General features: G+C 52.1%; 1 protein-coding gene across 1 annotated transcript; it reads right to left on the reverse strand.

Annotated features, from left to right (window-relative positions):
• Positions 1-467: 467 nt before the first annotated feature.
• Positions 468-22,607, reverse strand: EPHB3 (EPH receptor B3). The gene is made up of 15 exons (XM_032803886.2): positions 22,547-22,607; positions 21,398-22,070; positions 6,745-6,900; positions 6,099-6,434; positions 5,222-5,346; positions 4,910-5,078; positions 4,715-4,820; positions 3,829-3,881; positions 3,462-3,584; positions 3,125-3,372; positions 2,488-2,703; positions 2,230-2,379; positions 1,930-2,123; positions 1,486-1,641; positions 468-960 (listed from the first exon to the last, which is right to left on the reverse strand). Exons 1-15 carry the CDS (start codon positions 22,601-22,603, stop codon positions 852-854), a joined length of 2,871 nt encoding a protein of 956 aa, XP_032659777.1. The 5' UTR covers positions 22,604-22,607; the 3' UTR covers positions 468-851.
• Between the last annotated feature and the right edge of the window lie 984 nt (positions 22,608-23,591).

Genomic DNA, 23,591 nt, shown 5'->3' on the forward strand with positions numbered 1-23,591 from the left:
GCTCCTTCTGCATAAAACATGAGACTGGGGAGAAGTCAGGCTCTTCAGTCAGCTCGGCCTGGCCTCCCTGACGCCTCTCCAAACTCTGGCTGAGCAGGAGCAAGGCTGCCTTTGCTCCCCTGGTCCCTGTGCAAACTCGCGCTGATGGCCTTTCTCCACAGTCCAGATTCGGCCATAAAACAAAGAGGGACGAGAGATCTGGAGTTGGTGTATCCAACTCCCTGCATAGTAATCTCACTGGGTTCAGATTCCGGCATCCAGAGCCAAACGGACCGATACCCTCCCTTCCGACACATTCCAGTGCAGATCCCTGTATGGGGGCAGCAGGGGGACATGATTGTCTGGGGCTGCACAGGAGAAGGCCAGGCCAGACCCTGCTCCATGCCCTTCACGGTCGTGCAGCTGCTGTGTATGCTTGTATCCCCACAACCCCCTCTCTTCTCTAGACCACGAGCTTGGGAAAGTGCCTGCAGCGTCTCCAAAAGGCGCGTAGCAGGAGGAGAACATTTGTGACTTTGGGGTTAAGGAAATCCAAGAAGCGGAACAACTCCTGAACCCACGGCACTGCGAGCAGTGGCGATGGGGCAGGAAGAGGGTGTGAAGTCTTCATCCGATAATCTGTCTTCAATATGAAGACTGCGTTGCTGGCTCTGGTCGAAACACAAACACAAGGCTGGTCTCCCTCTCGGCCCAAGTGCCTTGGATTCAGGGAGGCGCATCCCATCCCATGTGACTGTCAGTGGCCGAGAAGCTCCACGCAAAGGAGAAAAACAGGAAGCCGGGCTGCACCGCAAACCAGAATCTTATTGACAGATTCTCTCAGTCCATTCCAGTCCCAGAATTTCCTGTGGTCAAACCTGAACTGGGAGTGTCTGGTTCATTTGCAGCCTCATGTCCTGAATACTGCTCAGGATCTTCTTTTGATGTCCTGCGAGTGTCACCCCTATCCTGAGCAGGTCTCTGAAAGGACAAGAGGAGGCAGCGCTCGTAACAAGTCTACACACTCCTTGGAGAACCCTGTGCAGAGGCATTTCTGCTGCAGCATTAACGAGTGGCTGATGGAGCAGACAGATATTCCCCAACTGTGTTTAGAGGGGCCCAGAACACGGCAACAGAAATCCTTTAATGCCTCTTGGCCTCCTGGCCAGACACAACAACAACAACAATCTAGTCAGGGCCTGCACCTGCCCCTGGCTTTGTATGAATCCCCTCCACCCCTAGCCATGCACTTATCTGTGTCTACTTCTCATGGCCACTTGGGGTACATCTACAGTGCAACGAGACGCAGAGCCTAGGTCGACTGACTCCGGCTCGTGGGGCTCAAATGTTTGGCAGAGGTGCTGGACACTGATCACAGAGCTGTCCCAGCCCAAGGGGGGAAACTCGTGCACACTTCATTGTTCTTGGGCAGGAGGCATCTGCCATCAGAGCTGCTGAGTGCTCTTCCTCCCAGGCCCAGCTCCCAGCCCCTTCGGCCCCACTCACTCTGCTGTTATCTGTGCCACCAGGTCGAAGGATTCAAATCCAGCATTGACAAAGCTCTCCTTGTACCGTCCCATTTTGATGGCGTCGAGCCAGTCGCCCACGGTGGTGAAGGTGGTGTAATCCGGGACAGTGCGGTCCAGGAGTGGCTGAGACATGCTGTGAGGACAAGAGCGAGCCCAGAGTTAATGCTGTGGGGGCGACGACGACACAGGGTGCTGTTGGGCTGGGGTAGGTACAGGCCTCTGCCTGGCACTGGAAGATCATGGGGTACCCCCCTGTGCTGTCTCCACCTGGATCCCTGCTTCCAGCCCCCTAGGTTCTAGCTCAGCCAATTCCTGGCTCTAGCCCATGCAAGGCAGAATCCCTAGCATTCTCTCCACTGCAAGGGACAAGAGGCCTGGCAGAGTCTGCATCCGAGCAGGGAAGGGAGGGGAGGGCACTGACCCTGACTGGACGCTGGCGATGACCTTCAGGCTGGCAGCGTTCCGGATGAGCTTGTCCAGCGTATTCACTATCTGTGCAAACTTGGGCCGTAGGTTGCGGTCACGCACCCAGCAGTCCAGCATGAGCTGGTGCAGCGCCGTGGGGCAGTCCATGGGCGGTGGCAGGCGGTAATCCTGCTCCACAGCGTTAATCACCTGCCAAGACACACAGGCACATGCGCTCAGAGCGGCCGCGAGTCAGCAAGGCGGCCAGGCCCCTTGGCGCTGCCACAGCCCGGCCCCCTTCAAGGGTCGTACTTACGTCCTGGTTGGACATGTCCCAGTAAGGCCGCTCCCCATAGGACATCACCTCCCACATGACTATCCCGTAACTCCACACGTCACTGGCCGAGGTGAACTTGCGGTAGGCGATGGCTTCCGGAGCCGTCCACCGGATCGGGATCTTACCACCCTGTGGGGAGAGCCGCTTAATTCCATTATTTAGTGCCTACCTCAGGGCTCCCCCGCAGCCCCTGCCCTCCGCAGCAGGGCAGAGAGGGCCGACGAGAATCTCACATACCAGCGAGCTGGTGTAGGTGGGGTCCGCGGCGTCGTCCTCCAAGAAGCGCGAGAGCCCGAAGTCCGACACCTTGCACACCAGGTTGCTGTTGACGAGGATGTTGCGGGCGGCCAGGTCCCGGTGCACGTAGTTCATCTCTGCCAGGTACTTCATGCCAGCCGCGATGCCACGCAGCATCCCTACCAGCTGGATCACTGTGAACTGCCCATCATTCAGCTGCCAGCAGACAGAGGGGAGTGGTCAGAGGGGTCTCGAAGGTGAGTCCTTAGTTCCAAAGCAAGGGTCTTGGGGAGGGGTTCTGGCCTCCCTCTGGAATGAACCTCTAACACCGTCCGTCCATCCATCCCTAACACACTACTACTCTCCTCAGTACGGTGCTACCCACCTCTCCCACACCGGGCTCCTCCAATAGGGCCCCTCCTCCCCATCCCCAACCCTGGATCATCAGTGTGAAACGTAGGGAAGCAAATGCATGTCTGAGCCGAATGTGGCGGGAGCGAGAGTGCAGAGCAGAGGCCTGCCCGGCCAGAGGGAGAGAGGAAGGGAAGCGATTCCATCCCAGCCTCCTGTCCTCCCACACTCCTGTGGCACAGCCTGCCCCGCAGCACAGCAGGCCTGGCCCGAGACAGTGCCTCACCCGGAGGAAGGAGTCCAGGGCACAGTTCTCCATGAACTCCGTGACGATCATGACAGGCCGACTCTTGGTCACCACGCCCTCCAGGTGGATGATGTTGGGATGGTCAAATTGCCCCATGATGCTGGCCTCGCTCAGGAAGTCCCGCCGCTGCCGCTCCGTGTAACCCACTTTCAGGGTCTTGATGGCCACAAAGATCTCCCGCCGGCCTGGCAGCTTCAGGCGGCCCCGGCAGACCTCCCCGAACTCCCCTGCAGGAGAAGAACAGCAGAGGGGTTACAGACAGAGAGAAGCCACCGGCAGTCCCGCCACATGAGCCGCACCCGGTTAGATGACTTGCCTGCTCCAATCACCTCCTCGATCTTGACACAGGAGATGTCGATCTCTTTGGCAAACTCCCGGACGGCCTCATTGGGGTCCTCGTAGGTGAAGGGGTCGATGTAAACCTTCATTCCAGGAGTGACTGCGAAAGCAGAGCAAGTCAGGCCCAGTGTGAGGGCACAGCACCAGCAACACCCGTCACCCTGACCTACAGCGTTATAGGATGTCCTGGGGGCCAGGCCAGGAACCCCGGCACCAGACACAAAGCCCCCACGACAAAGGAAATCATCCCAGTCTCACTGCCCTGCACATACCTGGGGGGTGCAAGGGCCGGGTCACACTCCCATATTGTTGCAGCATGCATTAGGGCCTGGAATCATACTCACTGTATTGCTGCAGCTTCTCCGTGTACTCCGAATCCGTACTGCTCCGCTGCTTCCTGCCCAAAGGAGACAAGAGCCATTTCAGGACAGTCCATGTCTGCTGGGTGCCGAGGGGCCACAGGTAAGTCTGCAAGCCGGCAGAGAGCAGATGCATCGCTCCGGCACTACACAGTGTCAGGTCAGCACCTTTCCCCCTGCCTTCTCCCTGTACCGTCACCCTCAGCCTAGAAGCAGGACATGGGCATGAACTGCTGGAGGGGACATTTGGCTCTGGGCTCAGCTGCCCTGATTCACACGGGCTCAGAGGCCTTGCAAGGTTTGCAGTGGGCAGGGCGAGATCTCACAGGTGCACAGGGCGGGTCATGAAGCCGGCTCCACCTGAAGGCCCAATGAGGGCTGCGGTGGTAGAGGTAGGTTGAAAGCTGGCTCAGATTGGGAGTGGGCTGCTAGTTGCATAAAACCTAGTTTGCATCTGATGGCCTCTAACTCAAGAGCAAAGCCGTGGGGAGGAACGCTCACTGCCACGCTCCATTTGCAGACCTGCTGCCCAGGGAGGCCAGGTGGGAGCATTGAGGTTTGGAAGGGGCTCCTTGCTCGGCTGATGTTCCCCGACAGGCCATCCTCCCCTGCTGGCTTAACACCCCTCTAGCACCACATGCAGAGGACAATGGAGCAGGACAGGCCTGGAGCGATGGTTATTCTAGTGCAGCGGGAACTGCTCTGCTAGGACCCCATGCGGACACTACGCTCCAGAACGCAGCATGCAGATGGGTATTTGCCTTAAAACACAGGAGGGAAACTCCAAACACTACAGCAGGGACGAGGCCCTGTGGGACTCCTAGCCTGGGGCTCACCCCCTTTCCTTCTTCCCCAGCCCCAGAGCCGGTACCTGAAGCAGACAATAGCAATCACCACCACAGCGATGATAAAGACCAGGCCTGCGGTGGCTGAACCCACGATCAGGGGCAACTCCTGGAAGCTCTTCCCGCTGGAGCCTGCGGGAGACACGGGAGGCTGATCAGAACAAGGGGCTGAGCCGGAGTGTGGGATGGGAGGAGGGAGGGGTCCCAGTCCCAGCACATACCGTCTTCTGCAGGTGTCTGGAACTCCACGGGGAGGCTGTACTGGCCATAGCCAGCCACAGTGCGGGCCCGAACCTGCACTACATACAGGGAGTTTGCCGCCAGCCCATCCAGCCGCACTGTGTTCTGCTGGCTGGTGACAGTGTTCGCGATGCCATCACTCTGGCCCTGCTGTGGGGCAGGAAGATCGGGGTCACTTACAGTGGTTATCACAATCCCAAGTGCCATCCTACTCCCTGCACCGGGGCAACCTCTAACACTGTTACCTGCCTGTGCGCGTCCCGCAGGTAGCATGGCGCGGGGCTCTGCCTTACCTTCTCAAAGTACTTGATTTCATAGTCCAGGATGATTCCATTGGGTCTCTCCGGGGGCGTCCATGACAGCATCATGCTGCTGCCAGTACTGCCATGCAGCTGAATTCTGGGAACGGCCGAGGGGGCTGCAAAACAGAGGGAAGGGATGGGTCAGGTTAAGCCGCAGCATTCGCAGCCCTGTGCTGGGGGAAAAAGTCATCAGTCACTTAATTCATCCCCTGGAACCCCCCATCACCTACAACGTCCCCCAACCCACATCTGTCTTCTGAGGCTGAGGCCAAATCAACGGGACAAAGATCCCACCAACTGCTGACGAGACCAAGATCCCTTCCACCTACCTGCCTGTGACTCCGTCACACTCCTCCTGCTCTCCAGGGTGCCCTCCTCTGCCTCATTGAGGAGGCCCATGAATTCTGCTCAGTAAGTGGCAGCAGCAGGTTTCCAGTGCATTGGAGCAGAGCCCAATGCAGGGGAAGGTGGAGAGGGAAAGCAGAGAGTGCACAGCACGCTCTGAAGGCTTGGGAGGGTTCTGACCTTAGCCAGGCCCACAAGGGAGAAAGCCTATCTGCCCCTGCAAGCCGGGAGTCTCTGAAGCCAGAATTAGAAGTCAGCCGCCCATCTTTGTTTGCAGGAGTTCTGACCTCGTTTTCTCCAGGGACATTGATTTAAAAAGAGAGAGAAATAGTCACCCAGGGATTAGGCGCAGGAGCTTAGAGCCAGCAACGCTGCACAAAGGGAGCGAACAAAGGACAGTGGCCTCAGAGAGACTTTCAGCAGGAAACCCTGCTTTGGTTACTTGGGATATTACAGGAGCAGAGCAGAGATGCACCCTCTCCCCAGGCAGCAGCGGCTCAAGCCTGCAGCTGTCTGTACTGACCTGCCTGGTTGGTGGTGATGTTGACAGAGGCGAACTGCGGGGAGTGGGGACTCTTGTTGGACACGCCGTTCACAGCCTGGATCTCGAAGGTGTACTGGGTGTGCGCCATCAGGTTGCTGATGTAGATGTGGCGTTCTGTCAGGCCGAGCTGGCGAGGCACGAACTCCACGTTGTCGTCGCAGCGTGTGCAGACCCGGCGCTCCACGGTGCACTTCTTGCAGATGACGTTGTACAGCAGGTCGTCCCGGCCCCCCGAGTCCTGGGGCTCGCTCCACTCTAGCGCCAGCGACGTCTCGTTCACGTTGGAGATGACGTTGAGAGGAGAGGATGGGATGCCTGCGGATGAGACACTCATGTCAGAGCGGAGAGTGCCCAGAGGAGCCCCCCAGTCCCAGCCCACACCCCGGTTTGTGGGGGAAGTGGCCCAATGGACCCACAGCCCTCAGGGCTGGATTCACTGCCTCTCGTTGTGGCTGTTTGTCCTTTCCAGTGAGACGGTTATCCAGGACACCCCACTCCTCCAGCAGAGGAGAACTCAAACCAGCGGCGCGCACTGCTGCAGACTGGGACCCTGATCCTGTCCCCCACTGTCAGGGTCTGAGTGACTGGGAGATCCAAGACATCCGCTAGACGGGGACAGACTTACTGGTGCAAGCACTGTCTGCAGAGTCTGCGTCTGCCCGGAAGTAGCTGGTCCGACAGGTGCAGAGCGTCGCTGCCCCAGAGCTCGTCCGGCTGTTGGGAGGGCAGGGTGAGCAGAGCCCTTCCCCTTGCTTCGACTTGAAGGTCCCAAGACCACAGGCTGCACGGAGGGGAGAGAAGGGAAAAATAAACATTGTTACTAATGCTCTTGGACAGACCTCCCCGGCCTGGGTCACTAGCCCCGCACAGACGGTGTGGGAAAAGCTGCAGAAACCCAGGAGCTGCTGGGGAGACCCTGGAAAGACCCAGCCCACCTGCCCTGACAGGACAATACGAAGATGCCCCCTCAGCCTGGGAAGGTCACTCGGAGCAGCAGTGGGATTCAGAGTTACAGCAATCGAGGCTGTAAATCTTTCCCAGTGATCTTCTCCAGAGCCCAAAAGGCCAGGATGCCAGATGTCGGCCTCAGCAGGAGGTACTAGGAAAAGAGCGATTCACCTCAGCTTCCTTCCGAACGGAGCGCTGACTCAAGGGACTGGACTGACTGCTGGGAAGAAGCCCAGAACTTTCCTCGTCAGCCCTCTAACCCCCGATGTTCACTGCAGAAACCAATCCAAGCCCTAGCACAGAGTTACCAACAGATCCCTCTCCAACACTGCCCACCCTCTCGGCAACCCCAGCCCAACCCTGGTGACTTCTGCCCGTTGCTGCGCTCTGGGCCCAGGGATTCCGAGCACAGTCTTCTAATCCAGCGCTCAGCATGGCCAGCTCTCCAGGAACTGGTTTGTGATGGGAAACATGCCAAGGGCACCTGAGCTGGATGCAAGGGGCTTGCTGGCTGAGGCAGACAAGTGATTGTCACTAGCCCAGCTCAGCTGAGTTTTTCTGGGCTTAGAGTAGCACCCTGGGCTGAAGATGCCTCCAGGCATGGATGGAGGGCACCTTCCTACAAACATCGACACCTATGAAACACCAAGGAGGAAGATCACCAAACCAGGAGTTACTGGCTTTCCAGGGAAGTGGAGTAAATCTCAACCGGAAAGAGCCCCCCAAGAGGGGCATAGGGGAACAATCCTACACTGGAAGTCAAAGATGGCAGAGACATCTAGGGTGCCCTCTAGTCCATCTCCTGGGTCAGGGTACGACTGGCCCCTAGAGCGTGTCTGCCATTGCTTTCTCCTGTCCCAGCCTTAAGAATCCATGTTGCAGATGGATATATCTCGCCAACCCAAGCTTCCCCTCTCAGTGTCTTCCCATTAGCCCTAGTTTTAGCCCCTTGTACTGAGCTGAACCGCCTCCTCCTCCTTGGCACTTAGCCCCTTTAAACACCCAGGCATTCGGCAGTGCTTTGCCTAGCTGCATTTTCAATTTTTCCTTCCAGCTCTTCGCTCTGTTCTGCTGACTGTCCCCGAAGCCCTGCATGGCATAACAGTGCCCAGAAGCGAACACAGTTCTAGGCACAGTCTCACCTGAGCAGGACCAACCAGGATCCCTGCCCCCCTCTTGCGCTGTGTCCCGAAGCCGCTGCATGCGCAGCCCCAATGCCAGGCACGTCCCTTGCAGCTGTGCCCCCCGGGGCTGCCCTCCCAGCCTTTGCTGCTTTCCAAAGGCCTCCTTCCCCGGTCAGTCTGCATCTCAAAATTATGACACTCCATTTGTTCCAGCTGTTCCATTTGTCCAGCATGACTCTCAGTCTTCTTTCCCCAGGACAGCCCCGGACACTTCAGTGGCCATGTCATTAATTCTCTGCTCCCGCTGGTTTTCCTCACCCTGCCTCAGTTCAGCGCCCGCTGCCTGTTTGACATGATGGTCACCCCTCTTCCAGAGGGACTGAGCTGTTCAGACAGGACTCGGCATCAACTCCAGTGGCCCCTCCCCAGCCCTGCCAGTTTTCAGTCCCCGCGACAGTGTCATTCCCCAGCCAGTTTAAAGTCTTTTGTCAAGTAAGGATAAGCCTTTCTACTAGCTGCTTTGCTAAATGGCTGCCTCTGCTGGGCTGCTCACATCTGAAAACTCTCCTGATTCTCACCACAGCCCCTTGCTGAGCAAAAGGCCTGGAGCCCAGGCCTGGTTTGAACAATGGAGCGTTTAACTCTAACAAGAGCTCTGTGAAAAAACTAACAGTACTTGACCCCCAAGTGCCATGAAACGAACCCAGGTCTCGAGCCATCTCATTCACCCCTGTGGTACCGCTGACCCTGTTCCATGAGAAGGCAGGTCTATCTCCAGGACCCTTCCTGAGTTACCAAGTATCAAAGGCACACACAAGGCCACAAAATAAGTTAGACCTCAGCCCATTGAAATGTTGGAAATTCATAGTTACAGCCCAAAATGTTGGCAGACAGCCCCATGCTGTGCGCTGGCATTGCAGATCATGTCAGTCACCCATCATTGAGACACAACTGTGTCCCTCAATAGCCATAGGCTTCCCAGGAGCTCAGAGATACCCTCTCCACCTCTCCTGCCCCTTTCTAGCCAGAGAGCCCTCCTTATTCCACAGAAGGCACGCTCAGGACATACCTCCTTCCCCCACCCAGCCCGAGGTGTCAAACTGCCTTCAGGTATCACTGTTCATCTCCGGCAGCTCCATCTCAGCAGAGGAGCCTCCTGCTCTAGGCCTGCTACAACTCATCATCCACAAGATGAGAAGACTGAACTGCTCCATCTCTGGGAAGGCAAAAGTGGTTTCTGTTTACGAGGCATTTCCTACCACCCACAGCGGGAAGTTTTCCAGCTGGGAACTGCAGCCTTGCACACAGGGCGTGGGGCATTTCATAATCACACAATGGCTTGTTTTTATACATTTGCCCGTCCAATCCTCCAGATTTCCTACAGACACTAATTTCTTTCAGCAGTCATCAGCACAAAGCAGACACCTGGGAACAAATGCCAACTTCTTTCCCAATTTCACGCCATATTGCACTGTCCTCTTCATTGCTGCTGCCGAAGAAAGATGGCCCAGCACCACAACCATTGGCTCTTGATGCCATAGTGGGGTCTCATGAGCGCAGAGATTCAGATCCAGAGCCACTGTCTCCCTCTACTGTTCTTCAAATCACCCTACTTTGTGCCTCACAAATGCTGCAGAGTCTTGTAGACCTACCGGGCCAACAATTACAGGCTCGCAGATAAAATGGAGTTTTCCATGGAGAACTCCCTACACCAACCAATACTCCAATGGCATCAGGGGCTGCACCCCTCGTACCATTCCAAGCCAGGGACAGTAAGGACAACCCCAGCTTCACCTACAGCAACTGTGGCCCTTGCAAGTCAGTGCACGTGTACCCACAATGCACTGAAATGGACATGAATGTTCCTTCCCTTTGTTAGGCTCTGAAATAAACTAGCAGAACAGAAGTGTTTGTTGTACTGTTTTTTAATTGCATATGGGGTCCGTTCCCCGCCCCCCACTGTTTTTCATGTACAAGTCATCTTTGTTACTTCACAATATATGCTGCCGAATGCCTAGCGCTACTGAAAGTGCCCACGACTGGTTATTGTACAAGGCGACAGAACTCACAGGATCAGGGCCTAACAACGGTAATAACTGTAAATATACAGCAAGCACCACAAGACTAAGAGGTACATTAACGGCCAGGGTGAAATTTACAGATGCACATCCAATTCCTAACAGTCCCCAAAGCTCCAGGGCCAAGTACGGCACAATCCATCACACCCCATTACTGCGGCTGACTGTTAAAGTGCTCTTTCAAGGCCTCCCTCACCACATAGCTCCTTATTGAGCTCTTCCAACAGCCCTTGTGCCTGGCTGTTCCCACTCAGCACACAGCTGCTCCACCTCCACCCCAGAGCCAACTTTCCTCCCTTTGCTTCCCAGATATTAAGCAGGACACAGCAGGCAGCTATAATCATACGGATATTTTTCTCAATGGAGGTCCAATCTTGTGAGTAAACAGCGCCCATGTCCCTTCAATCTACCAAAAGCACATTCAACTGTCACTCTGTACTGGCTGAGCTGGCAGTTGCCTCTTTCTTTGGTGCCAACAAGGTGTCATTTCAACATCATCAATGCTGATGTCAGGGAAGCATCCCTCGTGATCCACTAACATTTGCATAACCAGAGAAAAGTAGCCCTTTCTGTTGGATGTACTCTGTGGCAAGTGGGTTGGTGTTAATAGAAAGAGATGCATGTTATCTATCACTTCACTGCAATTTGGGAACCAGACTCCTGCAAATCCATTCACTATGTCCTGCACATTGCCAAGAGTCACAGCTCTGCATAGCCAAAGACAATGGCCCTGCACACTTGCATGGCAACAGCCCCCAGGGTGGATTTTCCAGCTCCAAAATTATTTCTAGGGTGACCAGACAGCAAATGTGAAAAATCAGGACAGAGGGTGAGGGGTAATAGGATCCTATACAAGAAAAAGATCCAGAAATCGGGACTGTCTCTATAAAATCGGGATATCTGGTCACCCTAATGATTTCCCACTGAGCAGTAGCAATCCGGCATTCCAAGCTTCCACAGCATGATCACCACTCGCTGCTCCACTGTCAGTGCAGCTCTCATTCTGGTTTCCCAGTGCTGGAAGGCTGGGGCGAGCTTGGCACACATTTCCAGGAATGTGACCTTGCTCATCTGAAAGTTCTGCATCCAAAAGTTCTTGTCATCTCAAACCTGAATTACGATGTAATTTCATCAGTCAACGCTCGTTTCTCAGGCCCAGAGACAGCGTTCCACCACCTGCCGCTGCTCCGTGAAGCACAGGATTGAAAGGGACCTCAAGAGGTCATCTAGTCCAGTCCCCTGCACTCATGGTAGGACAAAGTATTATCTAGACCATCCCTGAGAGGTGTTTGTTCAACCTGCTCTTAAAAATCTCCAGTGATGGAGATTCTACAACCTTCCTAGGAAACTTATTCCAGTGCTTAACAACCCTGACAGTTAGGAAGTTTTCCCTAATGTCCAACCTAAACCTCCCTCGCTGCAATTTAAGCCTATTGCTTCTGGACCTATCTTCAGAGGTTAAGACCACCAATTCTTCTCCCTTCTCCTTGTAGCAACCTTTTATGTACTTGAAAACTTATGTCTCCTCTCAGTCTTCTCTTCTCCAGACTAAACAAACCCAATTTTTTCAATCTTCCCTCATAGGTCATGTTTTCTAGATCTTTAATCATTTTTGTTTCTCTTCTCTGGACTTTCTCCAATTTGTCCACATCTTTCCTGAAATGTGGCACACAGAACTGGACACAACACTCTAGTCAAGGCCTAATCAGCGCAGAGTAGAACGGAAGAATTACTTCTCGTGTCTTGCTTACAACACTCCTGCTAATACGTTCCATAATGAAGTTCGGTTTTTTTGCAACAGTGTTACAGTGTTGACTCATATTTCGCTTGTGGTTCACTATGACCCCCAGCAGACTGTCCTCCACAGAATCATCTTGTCCCCCGCTGCTGTGGTTCTTCGTACAACTCTGCAAATACTAGAGGATTGTGCACCCTGTGTTTGCAATGCTCATGAAAGCAATGCAGAGCTATGCAGACTCCATGTTTCTGTCAGAAGCGGTGGACAGCGAGGAGCACCATGCGGCTTTATGGGATTTTAATAAAAGGCACAAAAATTATGGGATATGGATGGCATTACAGGATGGAGAAAGTTGCATGATGGGACCTTGAGCCTTTGCTCCCAGTCACATTTCTGCCCCACTACGCATTGCCAAATCTTCCCAAAAGGCAGAGTCCTGGACCACGGCAAGTAACATGCTGTGATACCTCCTCGTGGTGCACTGCCTGGTGCACTAGCACAAGCATTTCTGGTGAGCATGCTCACGCCCAAGCGATATACTAAGTGCAGTAGTTTTATGCTGATGTAACCTGCGTTGACCAAAGTTTGTAGCGTAGTCATGACCTCAGCCAGTAGTTATGTCCCTGGAAGGAAAGCTACTTACTGCAATGATTCTCCAAGTGTATTGCCTCTACAGACCCTCCCTGGAGACCCTGAATGCTCTGCCACACGCATCACCATGCAAAGCAGAAAAGCTGTTAGGGGCTAGAACACCAGGGTATGTCAGACCAATGCCTAGCCACTGCTTAGTTCCTCTCCCTCTCACGGAAACACCACTGAAGACTCGAATGCAGAGGGAAAGAGGGCAGGTCAGTGCGGATCTACAAAAATAATACTTACTAGCGAGTGCGCAACCTTTCTTTCTCCTTCACTGCACTGTCTTTGCAGTTCCCCACCCTAAGAGACAATTAAGCAGCAGAAACTCTCAGGAAAAAGTCTAGTGCTACTGATTAAGAGCCTTATGCATTACTCTGATTTGGAAATCCAATCTAGACTCAGCAAAGCAAATGCTTTTAAGTCTACCAGGAGGCTGGTTCACACTCTTACAGAGACATTAAGCAGGCAGGCTGCAGAAGCTGCTATCCCTTCATCTGACTGGGCTCCAAGTCCTTTAGACACGGAGGTTCCAGCTAGCTCATATCACACCGATTACAGCGCTCTGTTGTGTTACTTTCTGAGCTGAAGTCACCAGGTCTTTGGGTCCCCCAACAGCCTGGTAGATGAAGAGTTTACCATTTAGAGACTGTTCCCCCTGGCTTTGCCCTACAAATCAGAAGATACTGGTAGGTGGATGGGTTCAGATGAAAATCCAGGACCACCACTAGCCACGAATGGGGATGGTGTCTCCCATGTACACTTTCTCTTGATGGAAAGTGCAGAGGGAGGGTATGTGGATCGCACTCACCAAGCCAATTCCATGGCCACTGCAAAACCACGCTTAAGTAAAAAACGGAGACTGCTGACACCCAAAGATGCCTCTGTGTTAGACAGCCAGGCTTACATCCCGTACGGTTACAAACCGGTAGATACAAATTCAGATTTAAGGCTATGAAGGGATGAGGAATGACTGAAGCCCCTTGGACATGTTAGGCTGAAACAGCTGGCAAGAGAAGCCTGAGTCCATCGGGGACACAGAAAATCCAAACAGAGACAACTCCCTTAGTTTGCACAAGGCAGGAAACCCTGATGCTGCAAGTACAGCTTTACTGAGGCGATGAAACTGAGAAGTTCTGGCTAGATCCCAAGTTGGACAGTACCCTGCCTCCCGACAGCCTCCTGCGTACTCGAGGGGACATGGCCTTCTTTGCTTCCTGTCCTAAACTGTGTGCAGCGTTACTGTGGGCCTGTTAGCCCAGAAGCAGCTGTATTTCAGCCAAGAGAAAAGTGATTTTTGTATCTGGTTTGTACCAGCACCCACTGTCCTAGGTCTGTACTTACGGTGGAAGAACGTACTTCCTTCCAAGCCCCATTCCCTCTTTTTTTAATGTCCAATGCATAAGAATGGTCATATTGGGTCAGTCCAAAGGTCCATCTAGCCCAGTATCCTGTCTACCGACAGTGGCAAATACCAGGTGCCCCAGAGGGAATGAACAGAGCAGGGAATCATTAAGTGATCCATCCCCTGTTGCGCATTCCCAGCTCCCGGCAAACAGAGGCTAGGGACACCATCCCTGCCCATCCTGGCTAACAGCCATTGATGGACCTATCCTCCATGAATTTATCTAATTCTTTTTTGAATCCTGTGATAGTCTTGGCCTTCAAAACATCCTCTGGCAAGGAGTTCACACAATGCACAGTCAACCTGTGGAAGAAATACTTCCTTTGTTTGTTTTAAACCTGCTGCCTATTGCCTTTTATTTGGTGCCCCCTAGTTATCTACTCCTTCTCATAACATGAGAACACTTCCTTATTTACTTTCTCCACACCAGTCATGATTTTATTGACCTCTATCATATCCCCTCTTTAGTGGTCTCTTTTCCAAGCTGAAAATGCAGTAGCAGAGCCCTTGGTTAGACAGCAGTAAATGCATTGTCATCACTTATTTATTTTGCTTATTAAGTACTTTGGGATGAAAGGCACTTGAGTGTGAGACAATTAGTAACCGATCTGACTCATCGCATCACCACCTCGACGAGTTTCAAGCCAGCAGTCCCGGGGAGGAACAGAGAAGTGCAGGCTCTGGCAGAGTCACTCTCCCATCCAGATACGATCTCCAGAGCCTCTTCACCCAGATATGGGAGTACAACTGTTTTGCTTTACTCTACGTCCTCCGGAGTCTGGAAAAGAGCTGGCGGAAAGAGAATCGGACTCACCCTTCTGGGGTTCTTGCTTCCCCTATCCAAGCTACTTATTACATGGCTCCCTCACTGTAGGATCCATTCTCTCTATTGTATTTATCCTCTTAGCACCCACAAGCCAGGGCATGGCTATTATCCCCAGTGTACTGAGGCGGGAATGGAGGCACAGTGAGGCTACGTAATTTCACACAAGAAAACACAAAATCTGTGGCAGAGCAGGGACGTGAACTCAGGTCTCCCATGTCCCCAGGTAGCGCCCTAACCACCGAACCATCCTTTCTCTGTGAGAAACTGCATGTGACAGCCACAGTATGGGCCAAGACCCCGGGACTGAACCAGAGCTCTCCAAAGATGGAAGCGTGAGTCCTTACAGCTTGGGCTAAAGAGCCAGCATCACCTGACCCTCCCGACAGGAGCTGACATTTCTGTAAGTGCTTTTCAGGCTGAAGAATCCCCAGAAGACTCCTGACACACAGATCACGTCTGTCAGAACCAAGATGCAGCCACCTCTAGGGGGAACGTGGCAGCCATTTAACAATCACAGCACAACTGGACGCAGGAGAGGAAGCGAAGCAGAATCCTGGTCTAAAAATAATAATAAATAATAATAAAAATCAAGCTACTAGGACCAGGGGAAGGGGACAGGCTGGCAGAAAGTAGTTCCTCACTCTGGATTTTCACCAGGACTGCAGGGATGCTGCTGCCACAGGATGACACCACAAGAAGGTAGGATTTCGGTTTCGCATCTGGCCTGCAAGTCAACTACTCCTCCAGTGACACAGCACCTCTTGCATCATGGGCAGCACCAGCTCAAAGGGCCACCTGCCAAAACACCACTTCCTCCAGCACCTGGGGTTTTCGGTAGAGATCTCTCCCATCCAAGTATTGACTCAGCCCAATCTTGCTTAGCCTCTGGAGTCAGAGAGAATGACAGTACCAGGTGGTCTGGTTGCAGAAAGCTTCTCTTTCAAAAACAAAGCCCCACCCCTGTGAATAAGGGAAAAGGGAGGGAGCATAAGCACACCAAAATAAATCATCCCAACATCACACACCATGAGTCACCAGGTACAGGGCCTGCGATTACTGCACTGGATGTGGGCAAGGAGAAGGGAACCCCACCACACTCCTCCCGATACACATTGAACTCGATATTCCGAGGTTCCCTCCCTCTGCAGGGATGAGGGAGGATTGTCCCAACAGCATGAAAATTCAAAACTGCCTGGTACAATGTACTTCACTGTCCAGATCATTAGTCAAGTTGTTACTCTCCGCCCCAGCACCAACTCCTGTAGGACTCTGCTGTGCCATAGCTCCTTCTTAGGGGCAGATAATAGCCTTGAATTATACTGTTTAAGGGCTGAGACAGTTTTTGATCCACACTCCAGTATTCTAACCCAGACAACTTCTTTCCAGTTTCTCTAGTCCTTTCCCTGCAGGACTAAAGCAAAAGCCTCACGAGTCTAGATAAATTAAACCTATCACATCCCTTTGTCCAGCAACCCTGTCATTTTGTTAAAGGCAGCAATCACGTTTGCCTGGGACAATCTGGGCTTCATGAACCTGCGCCGTTCACTCACATTACTCTTCCATAAGTGATGGATTAGCATCACGGCAGCAACGTTCCAGCTGCGGTTCAGGAGACAATGCTCATTTTAAGCCTCTATTTTCAAGGCACTTCATTTCAAGAAAAAGTACCCTTTGGGCTGAACTGTCTCATGCCGGTTCAGTCCAAAAGTGGTGCGTGGGGGTGGGGGTGGGGGCACACACAGGTTGGAGTAAACTTGAAAAAGCCTTTGGGTATTTGAATGATGCCCAAATAAAGCACAAAACCAACTCTAAAAAGGAGAATTTACTTTTTTTTATTACTCAAATCACAATAATATGAATTTAAAGGGCACTGATGGGTCAGAAATACTATTTCGGAGTCAGATTTCCTTAACTGTTGCAAGTAACAGATTTTTAAAATTCTAGCTTTCTTTTTTGGGAATCGGTCACCTCTTCTTTTAATTATCTAAATAAGTACAGGTTTCAGAGTAGCAGCCATGTTATTCTGTATCCGCAAAAAGAACAGGAGTACTTGTGGCACCTTAGAGACTAAACAAATGTATTTCAGCATAAGCTTTTGTGGGCTACAGCTCACTTTTTCAGATGCATCCCACGAAAGCTTATGCTGAAATACATTTGTTTAGTCTCTAAGGTGCCACAAGTACTCCTGTTCTTTTTGCTAAATAATTAGTTTCACTTCCTGGTTTTCATGCAGTAACCCAGTGTTGCAACGTGGAGATGAACACAATTGGCATATAATATGATTAGTAGGCAGTTTTAAAAAAAGTCACGGTAACATTTCTATTAGTCATTGGTTGCAAAAAAGTTTGCTTCTACAAAGTCCAGACTTTGGCCCCAATTTGACCCAATGGCATCCCTTGAAAAAGCTCAAATTTAGTACACAGGCTTTGAAGGAACATGTGCTTTGCTGAGTTTGGAAGAGAACTGGTTGAGGAATAAATTCAGGAGTGAGAACAGCATCGCACGCATGCTCTGGGTGCGCTCTCTTTCAGCATTTAACCGATTAGATAGTCACATATTATTGAACTACGCAATCACATCTCTCTATTCTAACAGAAGAGAAGGAAATGTACACAAAGCCCATTGTTCCTGTAACATGATGACCCTGATTTTATATGCACAGAAATCAGGGAAGCTGGGCTGCTTTCCAGGAAGTGGATTACTTTGAAAATATTGCCTCCAATCTTGTCTCAGATGATCATGTGAGTAGGAACGTTGAAAGACATGGGGAAGGGGTGTGTTGTCAATGAGACTTCAGACATTTCTAGAGATCCCATCAATCTGATGTGATGGACACCAGGCATGAAGGAATCTGGATAAACTGTCCCCTACAAGAGTTTTTTTTTTTTGAGGGTGGGAGGGGGAGATGTCAGAAGCAAAGATACCATACATTCTGCGTTGCTCCTTCGACACAGTAATAATTAATAGGAGCCCCCTTGAGCTGCTCAGGGGCCTAAGCAATTATTTAGTCTATTTATGCCTAGCGCTGCCTCTGGTCTGACATGACCGGCATCTGGAGGAAAAAACTCCAGTGGGTGATTTCACCCTAACATTGTCCCATCCAAAGTAGGAATTGTCTGTTTTTAAAGAAAGAGACGCAATAAACAAACGAAAGGTGACGTAGCAGTTTGCTGATGCAATGCAATGAGGGCATGTCTACACTGCAAAAAAAAACCACCACCACCACCACCACCTGGAGCAGCAAGTCTCAGAGCCCGGGTCAAGCTAGCTCAGGCTAAAAATAGCAGCCCAAGCATCCATACTGCTAGGTTTAGCCCAGCAGCATGAGCCCACGTCAGTTAACCCGGGCTCACATGCTCACAGTGCAGCTGGTCTGGGACCTCTGGAAATTAGAAACCATTTGGGGGTGCAAGAGAAGATGGCGCATCCCTTTCAGGAACTCAGCATTTGAGCCCCAATATAGAAAAGGCAGCAAATCCTCCCCGACCCCCGCAATGTTCCTCCTCATTCAGTGACCCAAAGGAGTCCAGAGAAGCTGGGTGGGGTTGGTGGAGCCGCAGAGGCAATGTAATCCAAGAACCACAGCTAGGGGTCAGCAACCTTTCTGCCTCCAGAGGCGGCTGCTTCTGGAAATCCCCATTCTGGGAGAGCAGCGAGCAGGGCAACTGCCCCGAAAGAGCGGTGTGCTAATGAAATAAAGACAATGCGCCTGAGAACAAGACGACGAATCAATGCCATGGAAACGTATTGTACAAAGCACGTCGAAGACGCTGCCTTCCGCCTGGCGGAATGAGCCCTTAACCCCTGAGGGAGCAGGATACGAGCTACATCTAACCGCTCTGAAGCGGAAGTCTAACACTGCGCTGCTTGGAGATAACGGAGCTGAGGATCTCTTCAAAAAAGCTATAGAAAGTCTGCAGTGGGATGGATTTACGGCAGGTTTCCCCCATCTCAGCAGTAACTCCCCCTCATTAATGGGGGTTCCCCCCCACCATTAAAATGATTCCTGGCCCTTGTAGGCACTTTTCACCCAGACATCACAATGCGTTTTACAAAGGATGGAAAGTAATACTGACCATTAAAACTCTCTGGGGCAAATACCATTTCTACCTCTGTCTGAATAGTGCTCAGCACAGCGGGGGCCACAAATGTGATTAGGACCCCTGTGTGCTCTGCAATAAATAACATCCCCATTTTATGACTAGAAAGGGAGGCGGAGAGTAGTGGAATGAACTAACAAGGTCCAGATCACTATAACCTCCATCTTAGACAGGTCAGGTTTGCATGCAAATGGGCGCACACATGCACGAAACCTTCGACTATTTTCCAGAGGATGATAGAAGACCCCCTCCCTTGCACAAGTGCGTGGAAGGCAGAGATAACTGCCAATTACATTTTGGTTGTTTCCCAGGACAATCCTTAACTCACTAACAGAAGAACTCTAAAATGACTGATAAAGGGACAAGAAAATGGAGTGACTTCTCTAGGTTCGCTGAATCCTTAAGCTGCTTTCGTTTGTGGACACGTGAACATTTAGCAAAAAAGATCTCCTATTCCACAAGCACAACACAATTTTCCCAGAGAAATACAATTCTTTTAAAACCCAGCAACTGGTGCATCACATGGAGATTTTTAAGTCTAAGGAACTTTCCTTATTGACGAGGAAAGAGGTCTGGGCAAGAACAAAGGGGTTGCCATGGACAAGGATAACAGAACTGAGATCACTTCTTGATCAACTTTTGTTGAAAGAAGGAGATAGGGAATGAAAGATGCATCCTCTTCCCCAGTGTAATGATCACTGAACACAAAGTTGGAAGCCCTGATGCACTGGAGTAGACAGGTACTATTCTGACTCAGATTCACGGATTGGGGGACAGGGAACCTCATTTGGCAAAAAAGAAGTTTGCTTCAGTCTCCATGAAAACTACTCATGTTGACCCAATTTATCTGCTGAGTTGTTCCCTCCTGCTCTAGAAGGCAAGCTGAAAGCATTACTAGAAGCCTCATCCCTCAGAAACATTACTCGTTGGCTCACTATGACTCTAGGATCTCCCTGGCTGTTCAGGTAAGTCACTGCTGCAGAGCACTGCTCCTTCAAAGCTCTATTGCCTTTTCTCTGGTCAGAGAAACAAAGGCACAGACACAAGTTGGGTAAAGTCTTAGCTTCAGCAAATTGCTGTGTGAATTGTCTGAGTATTGCCAGGCAGGGCCTCTGCCTCACAATCTAGTCTCTAAGACCACCTGCTAGAAGTCCCCCATCTCCTGGAAGGGGGCTAAGGCCCCCTTGGAATCCAGGAGAGACCCTATCAATGTTTGAATCTGAGCACCACTGCAGCCAGCTTCCCCATGCTCACTCTTGACCTTAGGGTTAAGAAGAGAACCAAATGAATCACATCTTTATAAGTACAGGCTCTTCGAAGCCAGCTCTCTAAATACGGATACCCCTGCAGGCTCTGATGGTGACAGTTAGCCGCCACCACTGCCAGACGCTCTCCCAACACCCTCACTGCTGCAGTTTGCCCCATGGGCACTACTCTGTACAAATTAAGGTTGAACCCACATTATTTCCTGTGCTGCTGCCTTACAGACACATGGAAGTGAGTGTCCTAAACGGCTGTGGGTCCTGAATAATAATGAGAATTTAACATAAGGATTATACTGCCCAGAGATGCAGTATGGCTCCGACATCAGCCCCGCTTCTCTAGCCTCCCTCTCCAAGAGATACAGGGACCTCACCCCCTAGCTGTAAGGAAGACTTGGAAATGGAATGGGGTGGGGACTGGGTTCTGGCATGATCTCATACTGAGTAACCCACTGATCCCAAGTTTCCCTGTTAGGTCTGTAAATAGGGACATCAGAAGCTGAAATCAGAAGGGGTTCTAGGGGAGGTCTAAACTGGATGTTAGGAAAAACTATTTCACTAGGAGGGTCGTGAAGCACTGGAATAGGTTACCTAGGGAGGTGGTGGAATCTCCATCCTTAGAGGTTTTTAAGGCCCAGGTTGACAAAGCCCTGGCTGGGATGATTTAGTTGGGGTTGGTCCTGCTTTGAGCAGGAGCTTGGACTAGAACCTCCTGAGGTGTCTTCCAACCGTAATCACCTAGGAGTCTCCAGCAAAACTGGAACCCCTCAATGGCATGAGGTGCTCGCCCTGATGCCAAGGAAAGGACCAGGAGGCAGCAGGCCTTGGCCATAGCTCCCAGCTGCTGGAGCCCACTGGGTGCCAGCGAGTGCACTACAGCTGATGTTAACTAGGTAACATAGGTGTGAGCTCTGAAGCTTCAAACACCATCAGGCACCCAGGCGGAGACCCAGAAGTACAGATGGTCATTAAGCTAGAATCACAGAAGATCAAACTCCAATCTCCAGGACAGAGCAGGAGTCGCTGCAAGTGCCAGGCCTCAGGCCACAGAAACCGCTGAACTCACAACTGGTCCAGCAGAGAAGTACCCACATCCTCTGCTTAGACACATACCTTACTCCAGAGGAAGAGAACATGTTACAGGCCATCTAGCAACGTGCTTACCTTGGCACTGGGTATCTTTCATGGCAGGCTCATATCCAGCAGCGCATGTACAGGCTCCAACTGGTACCATCCACTCCCCATCTCCATTACAGTACAGTTTCAGGGGCACAGACACTTCCACTGCATTGGGGATGCAGGTCCCTGGGGCAATGACCAGAGAAGTGGGCTCAGCCCCAGTTAAGGTCTCCGGAAAAACAGCAAAGCCAGCAATGGTGTTGGAGCATTTCTTATAGAAAGCACGGACAGAGATGAGGGACATGCAGGCGCCCAGATCCTGGAAGGCCAGGTAAAAACCATTCTTGGAGAGAGGCCCAAAGCTGCGCACCTTGGTGTTCACGCGACCAGACTCCAGCTTGGAGAAACTTTCATCGGGGGCAATTGTATCCACTTTGATGTAGGGGTTTTCCATCCAGAAGGGGCTAGAGGCAGAGGCAGAATCTGTATCCGACTCGTAATAGAAGAGATTGAAGGTCTCTTTGCAGGAGCCCGGGATGTTGGGGATGCTGTTACAGTCCCGTACAGTGAATTTCAGCTCCACGTAGACTCGCTGGACGTCCTGGCGCTGGATGAACTGAGTACGAAGCCAGTTGTTCTGATTGGCCTCCCGCACATTGCACACCTGGTACGTTCGGATGGGGTTCATGGCCTCATCATAACCACTGACTTCCTCCCACTGCAGTGGAGAGAGATTGGCAGGTGAGCCACTGGGATAGGCAGACCGGAATGCTTAAAAACACGGCCCCACCCCCACACAAACTAATCCAAACCACACTGCTGAAACCAGACATGTGATTACCCCAAAAAGCACCAACACACGCACACAGCCAGTACGAACCAAAGTACCCATATGGTCTGTCCCTCCTGGCCCTACTCCCCTTGTCACACTGAAGCCTGTGAGAACTTGACTCTTCTCTGCATAACGCCATGCACTTGTGACTCCCATAGTAATGAAGGAGTCGGCATCAAAGAGAGCTCTGAGCTGCTCTGGGGAACGGGAGTGATTTCACAAGGCATACAACAGGCACAGGAGCGAACCCAAAGGGTGCCATTCTCTCATGAAGCGTCCCAGTTTGGAACGGATCAAAACCTGCAGCTCAGTCTGGAATCCAGAGCCCCGTGCAGGCTCCAAGAGTAGGACCCGAGCCTTACCCCGGTCTCTGGATGAGCCGTCCACGCCAACTCGGACGTCACCCACTTCGTATCCATTAGGGTTTCTGAAGGAAAAATGGAATTGAGAGACAAGGTCAGGGTTTGGGAAAGAAACAGGAGAGAAATCTTTCAAAACCTTTGCAGGCAACGCAGAGCAACGCAGCTTGGGGGGCGGGTGGGAGAAGGGCAGAGTGAGACAGACTCCGGATTTCCTCCAGTCAAGGGGAGAGGAAAGACCCCCATCAGGAGAATTGCTAAGGGAGCAGAGCCACCAAAGAAACAGCAGGAAAGGGAATGTGGACAGCAAGCAAGAGCAGCCATCCTCCTTTCAGCAATCTGTACCCTGAGCCTTGCTTGTTGGGCATCCACACAACCTCCTCCCCCCAAACACCTTTGCTGCAAGGGTCTGCCAGCAGGGAAACAGCCCCCCCAGCACTGGTGTCTTTGCTGCAGCTCAGGCTGAAAGCGTCTGTTCCCATGACAGGGCGGTGCAGACCAGGCAGGTTTCTCCAGCCGGGGAGGGATGGCAGGCTGCTCTCCCAAGCTGCCCCACATCACTCATTTCACAAGAGGCGAGAAGAATTTGACCGTCTGGCCGACATTCCAAGAGCAGATTACAAGCCAAACCTCCCCGTCAACATTCCCCCGAGAGCCCCAGCCCCAGCCCCAGCTGTGGGGGGGAAGGAGGGGGGGAAACGGGGGGACGACGAGAAGCCAGTCTGAAGGGAGCTAGAATTGCAGCCACCTGCGGCTAATCCCAGGCAAGGCCATGCAGCCCTACCGAACCTGAGCATGCTACAGTGGGAGAGTCTTGGCTAGCAGCAAACTCTCTCAATCCTGGTCTTAACCCCAGTCGTGACCCCGAGCAATTCTTTGAGGGGTGGGGGAGGTGTCAGAGGCCTGGAGGCACCCTCCCCCCCAAATCTCCTCCACCACAACCAGCAGACAACCTCACTCCCACGCCGAGGACCAGCACTGTCTAGCGAAACGGGTCTTTGCTCATGACCAACACAGCCGAGCTCCCGCTCCCAGTTACCCAGCACAA

Source organism: Chelonoidis abingdonii, chromosome 8 (assembly GCF_003597395.2).
Source record: "Chelonoidis abingdonii isolate Lonesome George chromosome 8, CheloAbing_2.0, whole genome shotgun sequence".
NCBI lineage: Eukaryota > Metazoa > Chordata > Testudines > Testudinidae > Chelonoidis > Chelonoidis abingdonii.

Excerpts from the sequence above, each read along its gene's own strand:
- EPHB3 (XM_032803886.2), bottom strand. The coding sequence starts at position 22,603 with ATGGATACGAAGTGGGTGACGTCCGAGTTGGCGTGGACGGCTCATCCA. Across the intron at positions 3,373-3,461 it reads CGAGGAGGTGATTGGAGCAG|GGGAGTTCGGGGAGGTCTGC; the intron begins GCAAGTCATCTA and ends CTTCTCCTGCAG. Across the intron at positions 961-1,485 it reads GTGGCACAGATAACAGCAGA|AGACCTGCTCAGGATAGGGG; the intron begins GTGAGTGGGGCC and ends TTGTCCTTTCAG.